This window comes from Scyliorhinus torazame, chromosome 1 (genome assembly GCF_047496885.1).
Source record: "Scyliorhinus torazame isolate Kashiwa2021f chromosome 1, sScyTor2.1, whole genome shotgun sequence".
NCBI lineage: Eukaryota > Metazoa > Chordata > Chondrichthyes > Carcharhiniformes > Scyliorhinidae > Scyliorhinus > Scyliorhinus torazame.
The window spans coordinates 411,666,846-411,692,447 of NC_092707.1; the positions used below are offsets into that span (position 1 = coordinate 411,666,846).

At 48.8% G+C, this 25,602-nt stretch overlaps 1 protein-coding gene across 1 annotated transcript in view; it reads right to left on the minus strand.

Annotated features, from left to right (window-relative positions):
• Positions 1-25,602, minus strand: part of LOC140428429 (uncharacterized) — a 66,385-nt gene that overhangs the window by 18,609 nt on the left and 22,174 nt on the right. Inside the window, exons 2-4 of the mRNA XM_072514870.1 lie at positions 17,264-17,608; positions 12,029-12,373; positions 679-829 (exon numbers count right to left, since the gene is read on the minus strand). Of these exons, the coding sequence (XP_072370971.1) occupies positions 679-829; positions 12,029-12,373; positions 17,264-17,608 (841 nt within the window). The remainder of the gene's footprint in view (positions 1-678; positions 830-12,028; positions 12,374-17,263; positions 17,609-25,602) is intronic.

Genomic DNA, 25,602 nt, shown 5'->3' on the forward strand with positions numbered 1-25,602 from the left:
TTTAATGTTTTGAATGTTAGTTACGAAACACCGAGACATCTGTCATTCACTGACAGTGAAAGTTATATCAGTTTTTGAAGACATGCTAGAGAGCTCTCCACTCCAAGCTGATTAAGCTGTCAGGCGTTAGTGAGGAAACAGGAGAGATTCACTGGGATTGGGTCTGGTGTCAGCAAAACAAATACAAAGAAAGACGGGAGACATTTTTTATCATTAGCAGAACCCAGATTGCAGAGCAATATGATCAAAGGTCTTCAAAATTCTTTAAACTTGGGATAGAAGAGATGGAAGCAGACTTTTACAGGGAGGGTGAAGATTGAGGAGCTCTGGATACAAGGGGACACGGGCACTGAACCAGCACACAGGGCGAGGGGGGCAATTATCCAGCACTAATGTCCGAAGGGCGAGGTTTAGTGCGTCAACTGTTAAAACCATCCTGGCTCTCAGCAGCAGCAGGTAGGTGCCTGTTGGTCAATACTGGGGTGGTTGTGATGCCAGGACAGTTGGAGATGACTGGCACCAGTCAAGCACTGGCACATGTGTTGGTCTCAACAGTAGCAGGTCACACACTTGAATGATAGGCTGCAAGGAGAATGTGGCTCCTCACTAAATGCAGCAAGTTATAAAATAATCACCCTGTGCAGTAACAGTATCAGACACAAGACGAGTCATATTTACCCTTGTGTGGAGTTCTTTGCAGAGTGCAACCTCTTTTTTACAAGATAACGTGTGAGCAGAGCGAAGCAGAACAAGACAACAAAGGCCAGGATTATACCCGTGCTTAAAACAATCGCATCTGCTGTCCCGGGATTCTGGTCGGATGATTGTTCTGTAAAGTATCAGAATGTTACACACACGGCAGCTTCAGTATATTCAGCTTCAGATATTAGTTCAGCCTCAATCAGAATATTACATCCAGTTCTGGGTATCGCACATTCGGAAGGATGTGAAGGTATCGGAGAGAGAGCAGCAAAGATTCAAAACAACGGATCCAGGGATGAGGAACTTCAGTTCCGGGGATATATTGGAGAAGTTGGACCATTCTCCTGGGAGAGAAGAAGGATCAGAGGAGATTTGATAGAGATGTTCAAAATCACTGGAGTTCTGACCAGAGCAGACAGGGAGAAACTGTTCCCCTTTCTGAAAAGATTAAGACAGAGGGCAAAAAAATAATTTGCAAAGAAGGCAAATGCGAAATGAAGAAAAAACCTCTTCCACACAGCGAGTGGTTAGGATCCGGAATGTACTGTCTGAGAGTGTGGTGGAGACAGATTCACACAGCGAGTGGTTAGGATCCGGAATGTACTGTCTGAGAGTGTGGTGGAGACAGATTCACACAGCGAGTGGTTAGGATCTGGAATGTTCTGTCTGAGAGTGTGGTGGAGACAGATTCACACAGCGAGTGGTTAGGATCCGGAATGTTCTGTCTGAGAGTGTGGTGGAGACAGATTCACACAGTGAGTGGTTAGGATCCGGAATGTTGTGTCTGAGAGTGTGGTGGAGACAGATTCACACAGCGAGTGGTTAGGATCTGGAATGTTCTGTCTGAGAGTGTGGTGGAGGCAGATTCACACAGCGAGTGGTTAGGATCCGGAATGTTCTGTCTGAGAGTGTGGTGGAGACAGATTCACACAGCGAGTGGTTAGGAACTGGAATGTTCTGTCTGAGAGTGTGGTGGAGGCAGATTCACACAACGAGTGGTTAGGATCCGGAATGTACTTTCTGAGAGTGTGGTGGAGACAGATTCACACAGCGAATGGTTAGGATCCGTAATGTTCTGTCTGAGAGTGAGGTGGAGACAGATTCACACAACGAGTGGTTAGGATCCGGGATGTACTGTCTGAGAGTGCGGTGGAGGCAGATTCACACAACGAGTGGTTATGATCTGGAATGTACTGTCTGAGAGTGTGGTGGAGACAGATTCACACAGCAAGTGGTTAGGATCCGTAATGTTCTGTCTGAGAGTGAGGTGGAGACAGATTCACACAGCGAGTGGTTAGGATCCGGAATGTACTGTCTGAGAGTGTGGTGGAGACAGATTCACACAGCGAGTGGTTAGGATCCGGGATGTACTGTCTGAAAGTGTGGTGGAGACAGATTCACACAGCGAGTGGTTAGGATCCGGAATGCACTGTCTGAGAGTGTGGTGGAGACAGATTCACACAGCGAGTGGTTAGGATCCGGAATGTTCTGTCTGAGAGTGAGGTGGAGACAGATTCACACAGCGAGTGGTTAGGATCCGGAATGTACTGTCTGAGAGTGTGGTGGAGACAGATTCACACAGCGAGTGGTTAGGATCCGGAATGTACTGTCTGAGAGTGTGGTGGAGACAGATTCACACAGCGAGTGGTTAGGATCTGGAATGTTCTGTCTGAGAGTGTGGTGGAGACAGATTCACACAGCGAGTGGTTAGGATCTGTAATGTACTGTCTGAGAGTGTGGTGGAGGCAGATTCACACAACGAGTGGTTAGGATCCGGAATGTACTTTCTGAGAGTGTGGTGGAGACAGATTTACACAGCGAGTGGTTAGGATCCGGGATGTACTGTCTGAGAGTGCGGTGGAGGCAGATTCACACAACGAGTGGTTATGATCTGGAATGTACTGTCTGAGAGTGTGGTGGAGACAGATTCACACAGCGAGTGGTTAGGATCCGTAATGTTCTGTCTGAGAGTGAGGTGGAGACAGATTCACACAGCGAGTGGTTAGGATCCGGAATGTACTGTCTGAGAGTGTGGTGGAGACAGATTCACACAGCGAGTGGTTAGGATCCGGGATGTACTGTCTGAGAGTGTGGTGGAGACAGATTCACACAGCGAGTGGTTAGGATCCGGAATGCACTGTCTGAGAGTGTGGTGGAGACAGATTCATACAGCGAGTGGTTAGGATCCGTAAGGTTCTGTCTGAGAGTGAGGTGGAGACAGATTCACACAGCGAGTGGTTAGGATCCGGAATGTACTGTCTGAGAGTGTGGTGGGGACAGATTCACACAGCGAGTGGTTAGGATCCGGGATGTACTGTCTGAGAGTGTGGTGGAGACAGATTCACACAGCGAGTGGTTAGGATCCGGAATGCACTGTCTGAGAGTGTGGTGGAGACAGATTCACACAGCGAGTGGTTAGGATCCGGAATGTTCTGTCTGAGAGTGAGGTGGAGACAGATTCACACAGCGAGTGGTTAGGATCCGGAATGTACTGTCTGAGAGTGCGGTGGAGACAGATTCACACAGCGAGTGGTTAGGATCCGGAATGTACTGTCTGAGAGTGTGGTGGAGACAGATTCACACAGCGAGTGGTTAGGATCCGGAATGTTCTGTCTGAGAGTGAGGTGGAGACAGATTCACACAGCGAGTGATTAGGATCCGGAATGTTCTGTCTGAGAGTGTGGTGGAGAGAGATTCACACAGCGAGTGGTTAGGATCCGGAATGTACTGTCTGAGAGTGTGGTGGAGACAGATTCACACAGCGAGTGGTTAGGATCCGGAATGTACTGTCTGAGAGTGTGGTGGAGACAGATTCACACAGCGAGTAGTTAGGATCCGGAATGTTCTGTCTGAGAGTGAGGTGGAGACAGATTCAAACAACGAGTGGTTAGGATCCGTAATGTTCTGTCTGAGAGTGTGGTGGAGACAGATTCACACAACGAGTGGTTAAGATCCAGAATGTTCTGTCGTTGAGTGTGGTGAAGGGAGATTCACACAGCGAGTGGTTAGGATCTGGAATGTTCTGTCTGTGAGTGTGGTGGAGACAGATTCACACAGCGAGTGGTCAGTATCCGGAATGTTCTGTCTGAGAGTGTGGTGGAGACAGATTCACACAGCGAGTGGTTAGGATCCGGAATGTTCTGTCTGAGAGTGTGGTGGAGATAGATTCACACAGCAAGTGGTTAGGATCTGGAATGTTCTCTCTGAGAGTGTGGTGGAGGCAGATTCACACAGCGAGAGGTTAGAATCGGGAATGTTCTGTCTGAGAGTGTGGTGGAGACAGATTCACACAGCGAGTGGTTAGGATCCGGAATGTTCTGTCTGAGAGTGTGGTGGAGGGAGATTCACACAGCGAGTGGTTAGGATCCGTAATGTTCTGTCTGAGAGTGTGGTGGAGACAGATTCACACAGCGAGTGGTCAGTATCCGGAATGATCTGTCTGAGAGTGTGGTGGAGACAGATTCACACAGCGAGTGGTTAGGATCCGGAATGTTCTGTCTGAGAGTGTGGTGGAGATAGATTCACACAGCGAGTGGTTAGGATCTGGAATGTTCTCTCTGAGAGTGTGGTGGAGGCAGATTCACACAGCGAGAGGTTAGAATCGGGAATGTTCTGTCTGAGAGTGTGGTGGAGACAGATTCACACAGCGAGTGGTTAGGATCCGGAATGTTCTGTCTGAGAGTGTGGTGGAGGGAGATTCACACAGCGAGTGGTTAGGATCCGTAATGTTCTGTCTGAGAGTGTGGTGGAGACAGATTCAAATAGCGAGTGGTTAGGATCCGTAATGTTCTGTCTGAGAGTGTGGTGGAGACAGATTCACACAGCGAGTGGTTAGGATCCGGAATGGTCTGTCTGAGAGTGTGGTGGAGGCAGATTCACACAGCGAGTGGTTAGGATCCGGAATGTTCTGTCTGTGAGTGTGGTGGAGACAGATTCAAATAGCGAGTGGTTAGGATCCGTAATGTTCTGTCTGAGAGTGTGGTGGAGACAGATTCACACAGCGAGTGGTTAGGATCCGGAATGGTCTGTCTGAGAGTGTGGTGGAGGCAGATTCACACAGCGAGTGGTTAGGATCCGGAATGTTCTGTCTGAGAGTGTGGTGGAGACAGATTCAAATAGCGAGTGGTTAGGATCCGTAATGTTCTGTCTGAGAGTGTGGTGGAGACAGATTCACACAGCGAGTGGTTAGGATTTAGAATGTTCTGCCTGAGTGTTATAGAGACAGATTTACACAGGGAGTGTTTACGAACTGGAATGTACTGTCTGAGAGTGTGGTGGAGGCAGATTCACACAGCGAGTGGTTAGGATCTGTAATGTACTGTCTGTGAGTGAGGTGGAGACAGATTCACGCAGCGAGTGGTTAGGATCCGGAATGTTCTGTCTGAGAGTGTGGTGGAGACAGATTCACACAGCGAGTGGTTAGGATCCGGAATGTTCTGTCTGAGAGTGTGGTGGAGACAGATTCACACAGCGAGTGGTTAGGATCCGGAATGTTCTGTCTGAGAGTGTGGTGGAGACAGATTCACACAGCGAGTGGTTAGGATCCGGAATGTTCTGTCTGAGAGTGTGGTGGAGGCAGATTCACACAGCGAGTGGTTAGGATCCGGAATGTTCTGTCTGAGAGTGTGGTGGACGCAGATTCACACAGCGAGTGATTAGGATCCGTAATGTTCTGTCTGAGAGTGTGGTGGAGACAGATTCACACAGCGAGTGGTTCGGATTTAGAATGTTCTGCCTGAGTGTTATAGAGACAGATTTACACAGGGAGTGTTTACGAACTGGAATGTACTGTCTGAGAGTGTGGTGGAGCCAGATGCACACAGCGAGTGGTTAGGATTCGTAATGTTCTGTCTGAGAGTGTGGTGGAGACAGATTCACACAGCGAGTGTTTAGGATCCGGAATGTTCTGTCTGAGAGTGTGGTGGAGACAGATTCACACAGCGAGTGGTTAGGATCCGGAATGTACTGTCTGAGAGTGTGGTGGAGGCAGATTCACGCAGTGAGTAGTTAGGATCCGGAATGTTCTGTCTGAGAGTGTGGTGGAGGCAGATTCACACAGCGAGTGGTTAGGCTCCGGAATGTTCTGTCTGAGAGTGTGGTGGAGACAGATTCACACAGCGAGTGGTTAGGATCTGGAATGTTCTGTCTGAGAGTGTGGTGGAGACAGATTCACACAGCGAGTGTTTAGGATCCGGAATGTTCTGTCTGAGAGTGTGGTGGAGACAGATTCACACAGCGAGTGGTTAGGATCCGGAATGTACTGTCTGTGATTGTGGTGAAGACAGATTCACAGAGCGAGTGGTTAGGATCCGGAATGTTCTGTCTGAGAGTGTGGTGGAGACAGATTCACACAGTGAGTGGTTAGGATCCGTAATGTTCTGTCTGAGAGTGTGGTGGAGGCAGATTCACACAGCGAGTGGTTAGGATCCGGAATGTTCTGTCTGAGAGTGTGGTGGAGCCAGATTCACACAGCGAGTGGTTAGGATCCGGAATGTTCTGTCTGAGAGTGAGGTGGAGACAGATTCAAACAGTGAGTGGTTAGGATCCGTAATGTTCAGTCTGAGAGTGTGGTGGAGTCAGATTCACACAACGAGTGGTTAGGATCCAGAATGTTCTGTCTGTGAGTGTGGTGGAGACAGATTCAAACAGCGAGTGGTTAGGATCCGTAATGTTCTGTCTGAGAGTGTGGTGGAGACAGATTCACACAGCGAGTGGTTAGGATCCGGAATGTTCTGTCTGAGAGTGTGGTGGAGACAGATTCAGACAACGAGTGGTTAGGATCCGGAATGTGCTGTCTGTGAGTGTGGTGGAGACAGATTCACACAGCGAGTGGTTAGAATCGGGAATGTTCTGTCTGAGAGTGTGGTGTAGACAGATTCAGACAACGAGTGGTTAGGATCCGGAATGTAATGTCTGTGGGTGTGGTGGAGACAGATTCACACAGCGAGTGGTTAGGATCCGGAATGTTCTGTCTGAGAGTGTGGTGGAGCCAGATTCAGACAACGAGTGGTTAGGATCCGGAATGTTCTGTCTGTGATTGTGGTGAAGGGAGATTCACACAGCGAGTGGTTAGAATCGGGAATGTTCTGTCTGAGAGTGTGGTGGAGGCAGATTCACACAGCGAGTGGTTAGGATCCGGAATGTTCTGTCTGAGAGTGTGGTGGAGACAGATTCACACAGCGAGTGGTTAGGATCCGGAATGTACTGTTTGTGAGTGTGGTGGAGCGGATTCACACAACAAGTGGTTAGGATCCGGAATGTTCTGTCTGAAAGTGTGGTGGAGCCGGATTCACACTGCGGGTGGTTATGATCCGGAATGTTCTGTCTGTGAGTGTGGTGGAGACAGATGCACACAGCGAGTGGTTAGGATCCGGGATGTACTGTCTGAGAGTGTGGTGGAGACAGATTCACACAGCGAGTGGTTAGGATCCGGAATGCACTGTCTGAGAGTGTGGTGGAGACAGATTCACACAGCGAGTGGTTAGGATCCGGAATGTTCTGTCTGAGAGTGTGGTGGAGACAGATTCAAATAGCGAGTGGTTAGGATCCGTAATGTTCTGTCTGAGAGTGTGGTGGAGACAGATTCACACAGCGAGTGGTTAGGATTTAGAATGTTCTGCCTGAGTGTTATAGAGACAGATTTACACAGGGAGTGTTTACAAACTGGAATGTACTGTCTGAGAGTGTGGTGGAGGCAGATTCACACAGCGAGTGGTTAGGATCCGGAATGTTCTGTCTGAGAGTGTGGTGGAGACAGATTCACACAGCGAGTGGTTAGGATCCGGAATGTTCTGTCTGAGAGTGTGGTGGAGACAGATTCACACAGCGAGTGGTTAGGATCCGGAATGTTCTGTCTGAGAGTGTGGTGGAGACAGATTCACACAGCGAGTGGTTAGGATCCGGAATGTTCTGTCTGAGAGTGTGGTGGAGACAGATTCACACAGCGAGTGGTTAGGATCCGGAATGTTCTGTCTGAGAGTGTGGTGGAGGCAGATTCACACAGCGAGTGGTTAGGATCCGGAATGTTCTGTCTGAGAGTGTGGTGGACGCAGATTCACACAGCGAGTGATTAGGATCCGTAATGTTCTGTCTGAGAGTGTGGTGGAGACAGATTCACACAGCGAGTGGTTAGGATTTAGAATGTTCTGCCTGAGTGTTATATAGACAGATTTACACAGGGAGTGTTTACGAACTGGAATGTACTGTCTGACAGTGTGGTGGAGCCAGATGCACACAGCGAGTGGTTAGGATTCGTAATGTTCTGTCTGAGAGTGTGGTGGAGACAGATTCACACAGCGAGTGGTTAGGATCCGGAATGTACTGTCTGAGAGTGTGGTGGAGGCAGATTCACGCAGTGAGTAGTTAGGATCCGGAATGTTCTGTCTGAGAGTGTGGTGGAGGCAGATTCACACAGCGAGTGGTTAGGATCCGGAATGTTCTGTCTGAGAGTGTGGTGGAGACAGATTCACACAGCGAGTGGTTAGGATCCGGAATGTACTGTCTGTGATTGTGGTGAAGACAGATTCACAGAGCGAGTGGTTAGGATCCGGAATGTTCTGTCTGAGAGTGTGGTGGAGACAGATTCACACAGTGAGTGGTTAGGATCCGTAATGTTCTGTCTGAGAGTGTGGTGGAGGCAGATTCACACAGCGAGTGGTTAGGATCCGGAATGTACTGTCTGAGAGTGTGGTGGAGCCAGATTCACACAGCGAGTGGTTAGGATCCGGAATGTTCTGTCTGAGAGTGAGGTGGAGACAGATTCAAACAGTGAGTGGTTAGGATCCGTAATGTTCTGTCTGAGAGTGTGGTGGAGTCAGATTCACACAACGAGTGGTTAGGATCCAGAATGTTCTGTCTGTGAGTGTGGTGGAGACAGATTCAAACAGCGAGTGGTTAGGATCCGTAATGTTCTGTCTGAGAGTGTGGTGGAGACAGATTCACACAGCGAGTGGTTAGGATCCGGAATGTTCTGTCTGAGAGTGTGGTGGAGACAGATTCAGACAACGAGTGGTTAGAATCGGGAATGTTCTGTCTGAGAGTGTGGTGTAGACAGATTCAGACAACGAGTGGTTAGGATCCGGAATGTAATGTCTGTGAGTGTGGTGGAGACAGATTCACACAGCGAGTGGTTAGGATCCGGAATGTTCTGTCTGAGAGTGTGGTGGAGCCAGATTCAGACAACGAGTGGTTAGGATCCGGAATGTTCTGTCTGTGATTGTGGTGAAGGGAGATTCACACAGCGAGTGGTTAGAATCGGGAATGTTCTGTCTGAGAGTGTGGTGGAGGCAGATTCACACAGCGAGTGGTTAGGATCCGGAATGTTCTGTCTGAGAGTGTGGTGGAGACAGATTCACACAGCGAGTGGTTAGGATCCGGAATGTACTGTTTGTGAGTGTGGTGGAGGCGGATTCACACAACAAGTGGTTAGGATCCGGAATGTTCTGTCTGAAAGTGTGGTGGAGCCGGATTCACACTGCGGGTGGTTATGATCCGGAATGTTCTGTCTGTGAGTGTGGTGGAGACAGATGCACACAGCGATTTGTTAGGATCCGGGATGTACTGTCTGAGAGTGTGGTGGAGACAGATTCACACAGCGAGTGGTTAGGATCCGGAATGCACTGTCTGAGAGTGTGGTGGAGACAGATTCACACAGCGAGTGGTTAGGATCCGTAAAGTTCTGTCTGAGAGTGAGGTGGAGACAGATTCACACAGCGAGTGGTTAGGATCCGGAATGTACTGTCTGAGAGTGTGGTGGAGACAGATTCACACAGCGAGTGGTTAGGATCCGGGATGTACTGTCTGAGAGTGTGGTGGAGACAGATTCACACAGCAAATGGTTTGGATCCGGAATGTTCTGTCTGAGAGTGTGGTGGAGGCAGATTCACACAGCGAGTGGTTAGGATCCGGAATGTTCTGTCTGAGAGTGTGGTGGACGCAGATTCACACAGCGAGTGATTAGGATCCGTAATGTTCTGTCTGAGAGTGTGGTGGAGACAGATTCACACAGCGAGTGGTTAGGATTTAGAATGTTCTGCCTGAGTGTTATAGAGACAGATTTACACACGGAGTGTTTACGAACTGGAATGTACTGTCTGAGAGTGTGGTGGAGCCAGGTGCACACAGCGAGTGGTTAGGATTCGTAATGTTCTGTCTGAGAGTGTGGTGGAGACAGATTCACACAGCGAGTGTTTAGGATCCGGAATGTTCTGTCTGAGAGTGTGGTGGAGACAGATTCACACAGCGAGTGGTTAGGATCCGGAATGTACTGTCTGAGAGTGTGGTGGAGGCAGATTCACGCAGTGAGTAGTTAGGATCCGGAATGTTCTGTCTGAGAGTGTGGTGGAGGCAGATTCACACAGCGAGTGGTTAGGCTCCGGAATGTTCTGTCTGAGAGTGTGGTGGAGACAGATTCACACAGCGAGTGGTTAGGATCCGGAATGTTCTGTCTGAGAGTGTGGTGGAGACAGATTCACACAGCGAGTGGTTAGGATCAGGAATGTACTGTCTGCGAGTGCGGTGGAGATAGATTCACACAACGAGTGGTTAGGATCCGGAATGTACTGTCTGAGAGTGTGGTGGAGACAGATTCACACAGCGAGTGGTTAGGATCCGGAATGTTCTGTCTGTGAGTGTGGTGGAGACAGATTCACACAACGAGTGGTTAGGATCTGGAATGTACTGTCTGAGAGTGTGGTGAAGACAGATTCACACAGCGAGTGGTGAGGATCTGGAATGTACTGTCTGAGAGTGTGGTGGAGGCAGATTCACACAGCGAGTGGTTAGGATCTGGAATGTTCTGTCTGAGAGTGTGGTGGAGACAGATTCACACAGCGAGTGGTTAGGATCTGGAATTATTTCTCTGAGAGTGTGCTGGAGACAGATTCACACAGCGAGTGGCGAGGGACAGACAGAGTCAGGTATAGAGAAGGTGCCAAGGAGTGTCGACCAAGTTGGAGGGAAGTACCAGGGACAGTCTGTTAACCACCCATTTTGGGGACTTCAAACCTGTTCAACCACCAAAACCACCTCCTTCTGAACTAAACCCTCAGATTCTGTCTCAGTTAGAGACTGGGGGACAATGCATGTTGGCCATGTTACAGAAACACGTAAAACTGTTGTGGCCCACGGAATGCCAAGGAGAGTGTGAGCTGAGAAGTCTCCGGCCGTGTTGGAGGACGAATCGGTGCCGGCCAACCCAGATTTTTCCAAACTGCTGAGCTGAGCAGAATCCTCTTGAATCTCTCTCCCAGAAGAAGGGGATTCTCTCTCAAATCTCAGTTTGAACCCCCTTCAGGTACACAGAGCAGTTAGTGAGTACTCAAAACCTGAATACAGAGCTGGGGAGGGGGTCCTTTCCGGTTCCTCTTCCATTAAAAGTACCAGACCTCTCAAAGGCCTCAGGAAAATGCTGCTCTAATATTCTGTGTAACTGAGACAAGTTGTTGGTGAGTCTGCTGAAGCTGACCACATATCAGAAACTCAGCAGGTTTGAAGTTCTCTGTCTGTGGGTAAGGCTCAGCTCAACACAAGTTGTAACCTGTCCCCAGAGGGGATCCCACAGCCTGAGAATCCGGCCTGAATGGCCCAGCTTGAGGGTCCAAGCCAACCGATGGTTCAACACCTCGCATTCTGAAGAGTTCACTGCCTACAAAGACCTCAACCTCAGCAGCAAAGATCCTCAAATATCTCACACCCAGTTTAATGCCCATCATTTCGATCATTTCCCTTCTCCCCTGTGTGTCTGTCTTATGTGCATGTGGGTGGAGGGTGGGGCGGTGTTTGGGGAATAGTTAGACTAGTAGATCAGTGTTACATTATTTCCATAATTTGTTCATATTTTACTCTCTTTATAAATAAACAGTTCTAATGTTTTACTTTCAAATCTTGTGCATGTAACTCATTGGAGAAGTCAAGGGTCAAAGATCTCAGGAAAATACACAAATTACTGGTTAATTCACTTATGTTGGGACTCTGGGATCTGTGTGGCTGGAACTGAGCGTGCGCTGACCAGGGTGTCGTAACAAAATGTATCGTCGTCCCTTCACTGTCGCTGGGTCACAATCCTGGAACTCCCTCCCTAACAGCAGTACCTACACCACATGGAGTGCAGCGGTTCAAGAAGGCAGCTCACCACCACCTTCTCCAGGGCAGTTAGGGATGGCATCTTGCCAATAAAGTATGAATATAAAACAAAACAGCTCGAGGCACCACATTGGCAAAAACCCGAGTAAACAAAGGAGTCAAAGAATTTAAGTTCTGGACGATAAGTTCAAGAAGATTCTATCTGTGAGTAAAACCACATGAGAATCATGGAAACTGTACTTACTGGTTACAGTCAGCTGTGATCCATTCCCACTGATATCTCCCCACACGGAGCAGTAATAGACGGCAGTGTCACTGGGCTGCACGTTGCTGATTGTCAGGATGAAGGTTTTATTGGACGTGTCTCGGGAAGGATGGAAACGCTCAATGAAACCTGGACTCCATCGTGTGTTGTTCTTTATATCATGTGTTAAAACCCTCTCCATATCTTTCCCTGGCAGCTCCCGGTTCCAGTGAACATCGGTGTGTGTCACTGCGGCGTTCCGCATGGTGCACTGTAACCGTGCAGTCTGACCCTCTGGGACACGTTCCAGACTCGGAGACTGGATAAGGACTGGAGCATTCGCACCTTTAAGGGAAAAATATCAACAAGTTAAACACCAGTCTGAAGGTTCCAAAGTGTTTAAAGGGAATGTTCGGTGTTAAAAAGCGAGAACCAGATTCTAAGACTGAAACGATGGGCTGATTCATTCAAATAAAGCAAAATATATTTGTGTGAGTAAATTAAAAATCAGTTACTTGTTTGTTTAGGATTGAATCTTGTCAAAAAGAGACACATTGTTGAAGTTTTTCATTTTGTACTCATCAAGAAAAACACAGGAATGTTTAATTTCAAAGATTCATAATTTATTCTACAGGGGAAATGGTGCCAATGGGCGGCACTGTAGCACAGTGGTTGGCACTGTTGCTTCACTGCTCTCGGGTCCCAGGTTCGATTCCCGGCTTGGGTCACTGTCTGTCGGAGTCTGCACATTCTCCCCGTGTCTGCGTGGATTTCCTCCGGGCGCTCCGGTTTCCTCCCACAAGTCTCGAAAGACGAGTTGTTAGGTAATTTGAACATTCTGAATTCTCCCTCTGTGTACCCGAACAGGCGCCGGAATGTGGCGACTAGGGGCTTTTTACAGTAACTTCATGACAGTGTTAATGTAAGCCTATTTGTGACAATAAAGATTATTAAAAAAGAAAGTCAACTCTGATTGACTGAAACGTTGCCATGGAGAATTACCTCGAATTAGAGGCTCCCAAAGCTCCTGTTGAATTGAAAGAAAGGAGCACGGCTTGAACATATTCCTTTTGTTTGCAGACAGCCGGTATCTGTCTCGCTTTGAGCAAGTCACACATCAGCTCATGTTTAAAAGTATCTGAGTTAAATGTCAATTAGTTGAAACATATTGTTACAACACCCTGGGCCAGTGCGCGGTCAATTCCAGCCCCACTTGACCCGGAGTCTCAACATGGTTGATGTTAACTTTTATTTTACAATACCCGAGGTCTTCAGCTGCCCAATAATTACAGTCACCAGGTTTGTGCATTTAAACATAATTAACTTCTTATTAAAAATAACTAATTAAACAAGCAACCAATACAACTGGTTAACTATTATGGAATATCTATGTAATATCTAGCACCCCCACCCTTGTGTTCCTCACTTCTGCTCAAATTAAAGGTCATGGACAAAAAGAGATAGAGACCAAATAATAGAAATAGGAACTGAGGGAACAACAGGAATGCCGCTGGGAATGTGAAGAGGAATAGCAACGTCAGTGAGCAGAGTGATGTGCGTCTGGATGGACGGCAGCTCCTGATTACACCTCCCAGTCTCAGGCTCTCCCCACACCCTGTCCCCACTCATGGAGCCACACATCTCTCAATCCCTCCTCTCACATTCCAGCTCCTCTGCTTCTCTGCTCTGTGCTCCGGTGCTGCAGAAATGTTGCCGGAAAATCCCTAATCCCCTCCCCATCCTGCTCACTGCTTCCCTCGGAATGATCACTTTCCCTGACAGTGAATCCTCACAATCATTCTGCTGCTGTGTACAGTCAACCTCCCCCCCACCCGCACCTCACCCCTCCACCCTCACGTCACCCCCCACCCCCACCTCACCCCCCCAGCCGAGTGCATCCTGTTCTCCAATCACGGCCCCATTGCTGCCTCAGCTGTACGGGGCGGGGGGGGGGGCCATCACTGGGATGCCCCAGATCCAGGGGGGAATAGATCGCACACATGTTCACTTGCACACACCGGGGTACCACGGTGTTCCCTTCACCAACAGAAAAGGATTCCACTCTCTGAACCTCCAACTTGTGAGCGACCACCACATGGAGATCGTGCTCGTGTGTGCACACTTCCCCGGGAGTGTGCACGACAGCTGCATCCTGGGGCAGTCAGACATCCCCGACATCTTCGAGGGACACCCCAGGGTGAAGGGGTACCTGCTGAGGACCTTTGCTGTTTGGTGGACAGTGTTAATAAGTTTGCAGATGACATGAAGGTTGGTGGAATTGTGGATAGCGATGAGGACTGTCAGAGGATACGGCAGGATATAGATCGTTTGGAGACTTGCGCAGAGAGATGGCAGATTGACTATAATCCGGCTAAATGTGAGGTTATGCTTTTTGGAAGGTCTAAAATCTTTGGGAAATATACAGTAAATGCCAGAACCCTTGAGAATATTGACAGGCAGAGGGATCTGGGTGTACAGGTACACAGGTCAGTGGAAGTGGCAAAACAGGTGGAGAATGTTGTCCAGAAGACATACGGAATGCTTGCCTTCGTCGGTCCGGCAATTGAGCATAAAAATTGGCAAGTCATGCTCTAGTTGTATAGAACCTTAGTTAGGCTACTTGGAATACAATGTTTAATTCTGGTCGCCACACTACCAAAAGGATGTGGAGGGTTTGGATAGGGTTTAGCAGAGGTTTACCAGCATGTTGCCTGGTATGGAGGGCATTAACTATGAGGAGAGGTTGGAGAAACATGGTTTGTTCTCACTAGAGCGGCGGAGGTTGAGGGGCATCCTGATAAAAGTCTCCAAAATTATGAGGGGCATGGACAGAGTAGACAGGCAAAAGCTTTGTCCCAGGATGGGAGAGTCAATTACTGAGGGACACAGGTTTAAGATGCAAGGGGCAAAGTTTAGAGGACATGGGCAAGGGAAGTTTTATTACACAGAGGGTAGCGGGTGCCTGGAACTCGCTGTCGGAGGAGATGGTGAACTCAGCTACGAAAGTGACGTTTGTGGGGCACCTTGACAAATCCATAAATAGGATGGGAATAGAGGGATAAGTACCCCGGAAGTATAGAAGGTTTTCAGTTAGATGGGCAATATGGACGGCGCAGGCTTGGAGCTGAAGGAGCCGGTCCTGTGCTGTACTTTTCTTTGTTCTTAAAGCTGCGATTCAGGAGTCATCAATGTGAGGTCATCGTTGAATTTAACCATTTATTTGTTTACAGAGAGATGGCTAATGGAACTAGTTTCTGTTTTGGAAGGTCACTGGAGTGTAGATAATTGGTGAGTGATGGTGTTTAGTCTTCGCTGGGCAGGTCATGGGACATCACATTGGGATACAGATTATGTTATTAATGGGAGGAGCCAGGTCTGCCAGTGGTTTTCACAGGTTTGTCAGAGGATTTGAGTCTGACAAGACAGAAGGATTTTCAGGTTGTTCTTGAAAGGGCCTCTCTCGCCAAAGGTCTGCACAGAGAACATGGAGTAACCCTGATTGTCAACTTTATTTATGATTTTGAACTGTAGCGGTTTGATTATTTGGAATATATATATTGGTAGGAGTAGAGCACGAGGAAAGTTTTTTTCCTTTTATTTATGAACTGTTTCACTGATAAATGTAAAGTTATTTCTTTGCTGTCAATGTGGTTAAAGGGGCCGGGTTAGCTCAATGGGCCAGACAGCTAGCTTGTGATGCAGAACGAGGCCAGCAGCGTGGGTTCAATTCCCGTACAGTCTGCGGTTATTCATTAAGGCCCCGCCTTCTCAACCTGGTCTCTCGCCTGAGGTGTGGTGACCCTCAGGTTAAATCACCACCAGTCAGCTCTCCCCCTCAAAGGGAAAGCAGCCTGTGGTCATCTGGGACTATGGTAACTTTACAATTACTCACTGACGCACGATGAATGACCACTAAAGCGAGGTTGTAGTCCAACTGAAGGCTTTAATAAGCGAGATGTTTCCCCCAGCAGCTCAGGTACAGAGTGAAGGCTGCTGGGGCGGCACGGGCTCTTATACCCCGCCTAGCAGGGCGGAGCTACCATACAGCTCGACCAATAGGAAACATACAATATCTACCAATGGTGTTCCAGCATTACCAGGTACCGTAATACCGCTACACAGACTACCACACTTACAATGTGGTTAATTTTGTGTTTAAATTAAAGTTTGCTTTACTATAAAAGATGCCTATTGGTCAGACTCACCACTCCTGGGGTGAAATATCCTTTCCTCACAGTTTTATGAATTGTAAATTGTTTGGGGTTTCCTGTCCGGGATCCTAACAAAAGTTGGGGTCTGGTCTGGGACCGTCACAGCTCCCCACCATCATTCATGACAGGATGTGAAAAGACAGCTGTGCTTAGATCTGACCATCTGTCCACTCCTCCCCACACAATCCATGCTCATTTCACACACACATTCTCAGCAACGGAGCCATTTCTTTGTCTCCACAATCAAACCATCCATTCGACTGACTCTTGCTGTTTGCAATTGGGAGCCACCTCCTGCCCACTCCCAGCTCCTGATCCTGCAATCAGTCTTCACTCTCACCCACAACACTGGCACTCCACTGATCAACATCATAACTGATATCTGTGTGAATGTGATGGCCACTGTCTATCCCTCCTCAGAATCTTTCACCTCTCCACTCTGTTTAACATCACTGAGCACAGGTTCCTGTTTAAAAGTCTCCAATCCACATTCCAGCCCCTGGCACTGCTCTCTCACGGTCCCACTCCTGCTGCTCACATCATCCACATTATATGAGCACCAAAGGATTTCTCCTCCAGTGTCTGAATGATCGCCTCTGCTGTGTCCCCAGGGCACCATCCCTGGCTCCCTCCTCATCCTCATTTCACCCTCAGAAACCTGGTCAACATTCCCAACTTCACCATCACTCAGATCAGTCTCTCCACCTCCCCCATTGATCCCAATGTTCTTTCCACTCTCTCCAAATGTCTGTCCAACATTCGGACTCGGCTCAGACAAAGTTTCTCTGCAGCTCAGTAAACAGCCACACGGCACTAACCTCCCCGACACCCCCTCAGGATAAAGCCAGAGATGTGGAACTTTGGGGAATTGCTGAAGCTGAGCTCAGCTTCTTCCCCACAGTGAACCCATCAGTAAGATCACTTTACATCACCTCCTAGCTCTTCATCATCACAAACGCATCTCCAATTCACTCATCTGGAAGAGGCTATTGCTGTGGGTAATTGGAATGAAAACTCTACTCACTGGTTACATTCAGCCGGCTTCCACTCCCATAGATCCTGCTCCACACTGAGCAGTAATAGACGGCAGTGTCACTGGGCTGCACGTTGCTAATTGTCAGGATGTATCTGTTGGAGTCGATGTGTCTGGAAGGCAGGAAACGCTCAGAGAAACCTGGAGACCGGTATATGTCATTATATGCATAATGTGTTAAAATGCTCTCCCACTGTTTCCCTGGCCGCTCCCGGTACCAATAAACCACGTTGTCTCTCAGTGCGGCGTTCCGCATGGTGCACTGTAACCGTGCAGTCTGACCCTCTGGGACACGTTCCAGACTCGGAGACTGGATAAGGACTGGATCAGTCGCACCTTTAAGAGAAAAACAAAATCAGTGAGTTAAATTCTGAGCTGAAAGTTTCCTGAGAGTATTTAAAGGGACAGTCCAGGCAGTAGAAGTTCTGTGTTAAAGAAAGGAAACAGCTTCTGAGACTGATCTAGTTGTGTTAGTTTGTGAATGATTTCTATCCTGGGGGTTACTCTGTGCTGATCTCAGCAGTACAGATGTGTTGATATAATTGTGAAATGCAATATTGTTCTCACACTGTGGAACAGCTCTCTCAAACACACTGACCTCTCCCAGTTAGTGTCTAAATGAATTCCTGGCATGTGGGTGTCGCTGGCTAGGCCAGCTTTTATTACCCATCCCTAATTGCCCTGAAGGAGGCGGTGGTGAGCTGCCTTCTTGAACTGCTGCAGTCCATGGAGATTGGAGTTATCTTTACTGAACCAATAGTGGGAGAGTGTTTCTCACAATAGGAAGTAGGTTTGGGAATTAGAATGGGAAGTGTCTGCAACATTCGAAGGGGCAGTCAGACATTTAAAGGGACAGGACCGCCCCACGGATCAACAGAACCACAGCCTATTGGGTTTGTGAAAACTGAGGCCTCTCCCCAGGTTAGGGTCCGGGGGGTCAGATTGGGAGAATGGTGTCTCTATCCCTCCATTCCTCAGGTACAGGATCTTTACCAGCTGCTACTGCCATCTTCAACACAGAGGGCATGGGAGTGGGGGTAACTAAGAGAGACTGGAAATAAACCTGAGGGAGCCAAACCCTGTCCCTCCAACTGACATTTTTAATATTGGTAAAGGGCACGGAGCCAGTGGTGGTCCCAGGAGAGGCAAATTGTGGGAAATACAGCTCAGGTAGTGAGTGAACCAGTGGATCGCTCTGGAAGGTGTTGGGTGGTACAGTGGTTAGCACTGCTGCTTCACAGCTCCAGGGACACGGGATCAATTCTGGCCTCAGGTGGCTGTCTGTGAGGAGTTTGTACATTGTCCCCGTGTCTGCGTGGGTTTCCTCTGGGAGCTCCGAGTTACTCCCACAGTCCAGAGATGTGCAGGTTAGGTGGCTTGGCCATGTGCGGGGATACCGGGATAGGACAGGGATAGGGTGGGGGAGTGAGCCTGGCTGCAGTGCTCTGTCATTGCAGACTCCGATGGGCCGAATGGCCTCCTTCTGCACTGTAGGGATTCTATGATCCCTCTCCCATCCCAACCGGGGAGAGTTTGGTGACGGGAGGGAGCAGAGAATCCAGCAGGAGAGGAAAAGCCGGAAACCCCCGGGCATAAAAAAGTTTGTAATTCCCCTGAAGGCGGATTATTCGTGGCTCAGTTATCCTGCTGCCTGGTGGTGTGATTGCAATTTGCAACCATTTGCATCTCATGAATATTCAATTTAACAGCAGCTCGTCAATATCCCATCAGGCCTTCCTATCGTGCATCACACCAGCGGGAAATCATGTCGGACTCGAACCCGATTGAAAAAGAGAAGCATGAACGAGATGGACCTCAGTCATCGTGTTTTCGGGATCCTTAAGTGGGAGGGGGAGCAGCCCCAAGTCGTGGTCCATATAGGTACAACGACAGAGGTAGGAAAAGGGATAGGGATGTAAGGCAGGAATTCAGGGAGCTAGGGTGGAAACTTAGATTTAGGACAAACAAAATTATTATCTCTGGGTTGTTACCCGTGCCAAGTGCTAGCGAGACGAGGAATACGGAGAGAGAGGAGTTGAACACGTGGCTACAGGGTTGGTGCAGGAGGGAGGGTTTCAGATTTCTGGATAATTGGGGCTCATTCTGGGGTCGGTGCGACCTCTACAAACGGGATGGTCTACACCTGGACCAGAGGGGTACCAATCTACTGGGGGGGAAATTTGCTAATGCTCTTCGGGAGGGTTTAAACTAGTTCAGCTGGGGCTTGAGAACCTGAATTGTAGCTCCAGTATACAGGAGGTTGAGAGTAGTGAGGTCATGAGTAAGGTTTCAAAGTTGCAGGAGTGTACCGGCAGGCAGGAAGGTGGTTTAAAGTGTGTCTACTTCAATGCCAGGAGCATCCGGAATAAGGTGGGTGAACTTGCGGCATGGGTTGGTACCTGGGACTTTGATGTTGTGGCCATTTCGGAGACATGGATAGAGCAGGGACAGGAATGGTTGTTGCAGGTGCCGGGGTTTAGATATTTCAGTAAGCTCAGGGAAGGTGGTAAAAGAGGGGGGGGGGGGGACGATGAGAAAGCCTTTGACAGGCTAGAAGGGTTTGAAGGGATGATTACCTCGTTCATATGGGGAGGGAAGGTGGTCAGAATTAGAAAGGTGCTACTACAGAGAGGAAGGCAGGCAGGGGGTTTGGGTCTTCCGAACCTCATGGATTATTACTGGGCGGCGAATGTGGAGAAGGTACGGAGCTGGGTCAGAGGGCTTGAATCAGAATGGGTCAGAATGGAGGAGAGTTTGTATAGGGGTTCGGGATTGAAGGTGCGGGCGACAGCGTCGCTCCCGACGGCCTCGAGGGGGATACTCAGGGAGTCCGGTAGTAATAGCTTTGTTGAGAATTTGGAGGCAGTTTCGACAGCGCTTCGGGTTGGGGGCAGGGGCAAGTGAAATGCCAAATCGGGGGAACCATAGATTTGAGCCAGGGAAGTAGGATGGACATTTTCGGAGATGGGAGGAGAAAGGAATTAGAACACTAAAAGATTTATTCCTTGGGGATTGTTTTGCAGGATTGAAGGAGCTGGGAGCGAAGTATGGGCTGGAGCAGAGGGAAATATTTCGATACATGCAGGTTTGACACTTTTCCAGAAAGGAAATACAGAACTTCCCAGTGGAGTCGGCCTCCACATTGCTGGAGGAGGTGCTAACGACACGGAGACTGGAGAAGGGGGTAGTGTCGGCGGTTTACGGGGCTATTTTGGAGGAGGAGAAGGCGCCACTGGAAGGGATCAAGGCAAAGTGGGAGGAAGAGTTGGGAGAGGGTATGGAGGAGGGGTTCTGGTGTGAGGTGCTCCGGAGGGTGAACGCCTCCACCTCATGTGCGAGGTTGGGGCTGATACAGCTGAAGGTGGTGTATAGAGCGCACCGTACAAGGGCGAGGATGAGCCAGCTCTTTGAGGGGGTAGAAGATGTGTGTGAACATTGCAGGGGAGGCCCCGCAAACCACGTTGATATGTTTTGGTCCTGTCCAAAGCTGGAGGATTACTGGAAGGAGGTGTTTCGGGTAATCTCTAAAGTGGTGCACGTGAAACTGGACCCGGGCCCTCGGGAGGCCATATTCCGGATGTCGGACCAACCGGGGATGGAAACGGGCGCTGAGGCAGATGTTGTAGCCTTCGTCTTGTTGATCCTGTTAGGGTGCAGATCAACCTCTCCACCCTGTGCCCTGGAGTGGCGGGGGGACCTGCTGGAATTCGTAACGCTTGAAAAGGTCAAATTTGAACTGAAGGGAAGGATGGAGTGGTTCTACAATTCATGGGCGTTATTCATAGAAGTTACAGTACAGAAGGAGGCCATTCGGCCCATCGAGTCTGCACCGGCTCTTGGAAAGAGCACCCTACCGAAGCCCACATCTCCACCCTATCCCCATAATACAGTAACCCCACCCAACACTAAGGGCAATTTTGGACATTAAGGGCAATTTAGCATGGCCAATCCACCTAAACTGCACATCTTTGGACTGTGGTAGGAAATCGGAGCACCCGGAGGAAACCCACGCACACACTGGGAGAAGGTGTAGACTCCGCACAGACAGTGACCCAGCGGGGAATCGAACCTGGGACCCTGGATCTGTGAAGCAATTGTGCTAACCACTATGTTACCGTGCTGCATGCATTATGCAATTTCGAGAATTGAATTACATCGAACATTAGTGGGGTTGGGGGCTGGGAGGGTGGGGGCGAGGGCGACTGTGCGTGTTAATGCTGACTATGGGTGATTCCTGATTCCTTTTTGTCATTTTTTTATGTTAACATGTGGGCCAATGTCTGGGGTTTGGTGGGAGGGTGGGATCGTTGTTATTGATATGGGGATTGACATTACATTCGTTACTGATTATTGTTTATTGTGGCTGTAAATTTGGGAGAAAATGTGAAAACGGAGGAGAATAAAAAATATTTTCAAAAAACATTCCTGCCTTCCTAACTGCCGACTGAACCTGCAAGTTAACCTTAAGAGAATCGTGAACAAGGACTTCCAAGTCCCTTTCTGCTTCTGATTTCCTAAGCATTTTCCCATTTAGAAAATAGTCCATGCCTCCATTCCTCCTTCCAAAGTACATAACCTCACACTTTTCCACATTGTATCCCACTTCTTTGCCCACTCTCCCAGCCTGTCCAAGTCCTTCTGCAGCCCCCCGCTTCCTCAATAGTACCCGTCCCTCGACACATCTTTGTTTCATCTGCAAACTTAGTAACAGTGCCTTCAGTTCCTTCTTCCAGATCATTAATGTATATTGTGAAAAGCTGTGGTCCCAGCACAGACCCCTGAGGCACACCACTTGTCACCAGCTGCCATCCTGAAAAAGATCCCTTTACCCCCACTCTCTGCCTTCTGCCAGTCAGCCAATCCTCTATCCACACCAGGATCTTACCCTTAACACCTTAACTTATTTAACAGTCTCCTATGTGGCACCTTGTCAAACGCCTTCTGGAAATCTAAATAAATCATATCCACTGGTTCTCCTTTGTCTAACTTCCTTGTTACCTCCTCAAAGAACTCTAACAGATTTGTCAGACATGACCTCCCCTTGACGACGCCGTGTGACTCAGTCCAATTTCACGATGCACTTCCAAGTACTCCGCGATCTCATCTTTAATAATGCACTCGAAAAGCTTACCAATGACCGAAGTCAAGCTATCGGCCTATAAATTCCCGTCTTCTGCTTCCCTCCCTTCTGAAACAGCCGTATTACATTAGCCACTTTCCAGTTCACTGGGGCCCTCCCTGCCTCCAATGATTCCTGAAAGATCATCAGCAATGCCTCTGCAATCTCCTCAGCTTCTCTTTCAGAATCCTGGGGTATAGTCCATCCGGTCCAGGGGATTTATCCACCTTCAGACCTTCCAGTTTCCCCAGAACCTTCTCCTTAGCGATGGCCATGACACTCACCTCTGCCCCCTGATTCTCCTGGAGCTCTGGCATCCCACTGGTGTCTTCCACCATGAATTCTGATGCAAAGTAACTATTCAGTTCCTCGGCCATTTCTTTGTTTCCTATTATTACTTCTTCAGCCTCATTTTTCAGTGGTCCAATCCCTTGACATCTATCTGCACAACTAATTCATCCATTATTTCAAATGATCTGCACGTTCAGGTATAAAACCTTAAGGTTAGTCCTTTTAACGTTCCTTGTTCCATCCCTACACTTTTTTACAACTTCATTATCAGACAAAGGGCCTTGATTTCTCTGCCTATCACTTTTCTTATTTTCCTTCCTGTCGCATCTTCAGAGGTACGATGGTCTGTTCTATGAGGGAGGGTGTGGAGGTGTGAGCAGCGTTGTACCTCTCCTCAGCTCGAGTCTGAGGGTGATGCACCAGAGTCATCAGCCAATGTTAAAGTGGGCAGCCCTGAACCCCCAGCAACCATCGCAGCAGATGTTGTGGATCCAGTTGCTATGGTGATGGACATTCCCACCCTGCCCCATCCCCTCCTCCCCACCCGCACTTGCACAAACCTCCTTCCTCATTGTCCCACTTGTCTTCCTCAGCAACCCGTTCACCACGCACCACACCTCTGGGGGAACGTAGGACCATTGGAGTGGATGGTCCATGGGTCCCGCAGCACATTCTGTCCAAAAAGACCAGCTCTGCTTGGAGCTGAAGGGCACAAACTAGTGGCCCCAGCAGAGAGGTGCTGAGTGTAACAGGAGTGACGCAGCGCGATGGTGGGCAGGATCTGTGTGTTACTCACCTCAACATCTCGAGTGAACATGGAACATAGAACATTACAGCGCAGTACAGGCCCTTTGGCCCTCGATGTTGCACCGACCTCTGAAACCACTCTGAAGCCCATCTACACTTTTCCCTTATCATCCATATGTCTATCCAATGACCATTTGAATGCCCTTAGTGTTGGTGAGTCCACTACTGTTGCAGGCAGGGCATTCCACGCCCTTACTACTCTCTGAGTAAAGGACCTACCTCTGACATCTGTCCTACTTCTATCTCCCCTCAATTTAAAGCTATGTCCCCTCGTGCTAGACGTCACCATCCGAGGAAAAAGGCTCTCACTGTCCACCCTATCTAATCCTCTGATCCTCATGTATGCCTCAATAAAGTCACCTCTTAACCTTCTTCTCTCTGACGAAAACAGCGTCAAGTCCCTCAGCCTTTCCTCATAAGATCTTCCCTCCATACCAGGGAACATCCTGGTAAATCTCCTCTGCACCCTTTCCAATGCTTCCACATCCTTCCTATAATGCGGCGGCCAGAATTGCACGCAATACTCCAAATGCGGCCGCACCAGAGTTTTGTACAGCTGCAACATGACCTCGTGGCTCCGAAACTCAATCCCTCTACCAATAAAAGCTAACACACCGTACGCCTTCTTAACAACCCTCTCAACCTGGGTGGCAACTTTCAGGGATCTATGTACATGGACACCAAGATCTCTCTGCTCATCCACATTGCCAAGAATCTTACCATTAGCCCAGTACTCTGTCTTCCTGTTATTCCTTCCAAAATGAATCACCTCACACTTTTCTTCATTAAACTCCATTTGCCACCTCTCAGCCCAACGCTGTAGCTTATCTATGTCCCTCTCGATCTTGTAACATCCTTCCGCACTGTCCACAACTCCACCGACTTTAATGTCATCTGCAAATTTACTCACCCATCCGTGAGCAACTCGTCTACTGAGGTCGTATGGGCTGAGGTTAGAAACCGGAAAGGAGAGGTCACCCAGTTAGGGGTTTTCTATAGGCCTCCGAAAAGTTCCAGAGATGTAGAGGAAAGGATTGCAAAGATGATTCTGGATCGGAGCGAAAGCAACAGGGTCGTTGTTATGGGGGACTTTAACTTTCCAAATATTGACTGGAAACGCTATAGTCCGAGTACTTGAGATGGGTCTGTTTTTGTCCAATGTGTGCAGGAGGGTTTCCTGACACAGTATGTAGATAGGCCAACGAGAGGCGAGGCCATATTGGACAGGTGTTAGATTTGGAGGTAGGTGAGCACTTTGGTGATAGTGACCACAATTCGATTACGTTTACTTTAGTGATGGAAAGGGATAGGTATATACCGCAGGGCAAGAGTTATATCTGGGGGAAAGGCAGCAAGGTAGCATTGTGGATAGCACAATTGCTTCACAGCTCCAGGGTCCCAGGTTCGAATCCGGCTTGGGTCACTGTCTGTGCGGAGTCTGCACATCCTCCCCGTGTGTGCGTGGGTTTCCTCCGGGTGCTCCGGTTTCCTCGCACAGTCCAAAGATGCGCAGTTTAGGTGGATTGGCCACGATAAATTGCCCTTAGTGTCCAAAATTGCCCTTAGTGTTGGGTGGGGTTACTGGGTTATGGGGATAGGGTGGAGGTGTTGACCTTGGGTAGGGTGCTCTTTCCAAGAGCCGGGGCAGACTCGATGGGCCGAATGGCCTCCTTCTGCACTGTAAATTCTATGATAATTATGATGCGATGAGGCAAGACTTAGGATGCATCGGATGGAGAGGAAAACTGCAGGGGATGGGCACAATGGAAATGTGGAGCTTGTTCAAGGAACAGCTACTGCGCGTCCTTGATAAGTATGTACCTGTTAGTCAGGGAGAAAGTGGTCGAGCGAGGGAACCGTGGTTTACTAAAGCAGTTGAAACACTTGTCTCGAGGAAGGAGGAGGCTTATGTAAAGATGAGACATGAAGGTTCAGTTAGGGCGCTCGAGAGTTACACCCAAGGGCTAGGGTCTGGCAGACGGAATACAATGTTGACAAATGTGAGATTATCCATTTTGGTATGAATAACAGCAAAAGGGATTATTATTTAAATGATCAAATATTAAAACATGCTGCTGTGCAGAGAGACCTGGGTGTGCTAGTGCATGAGTCG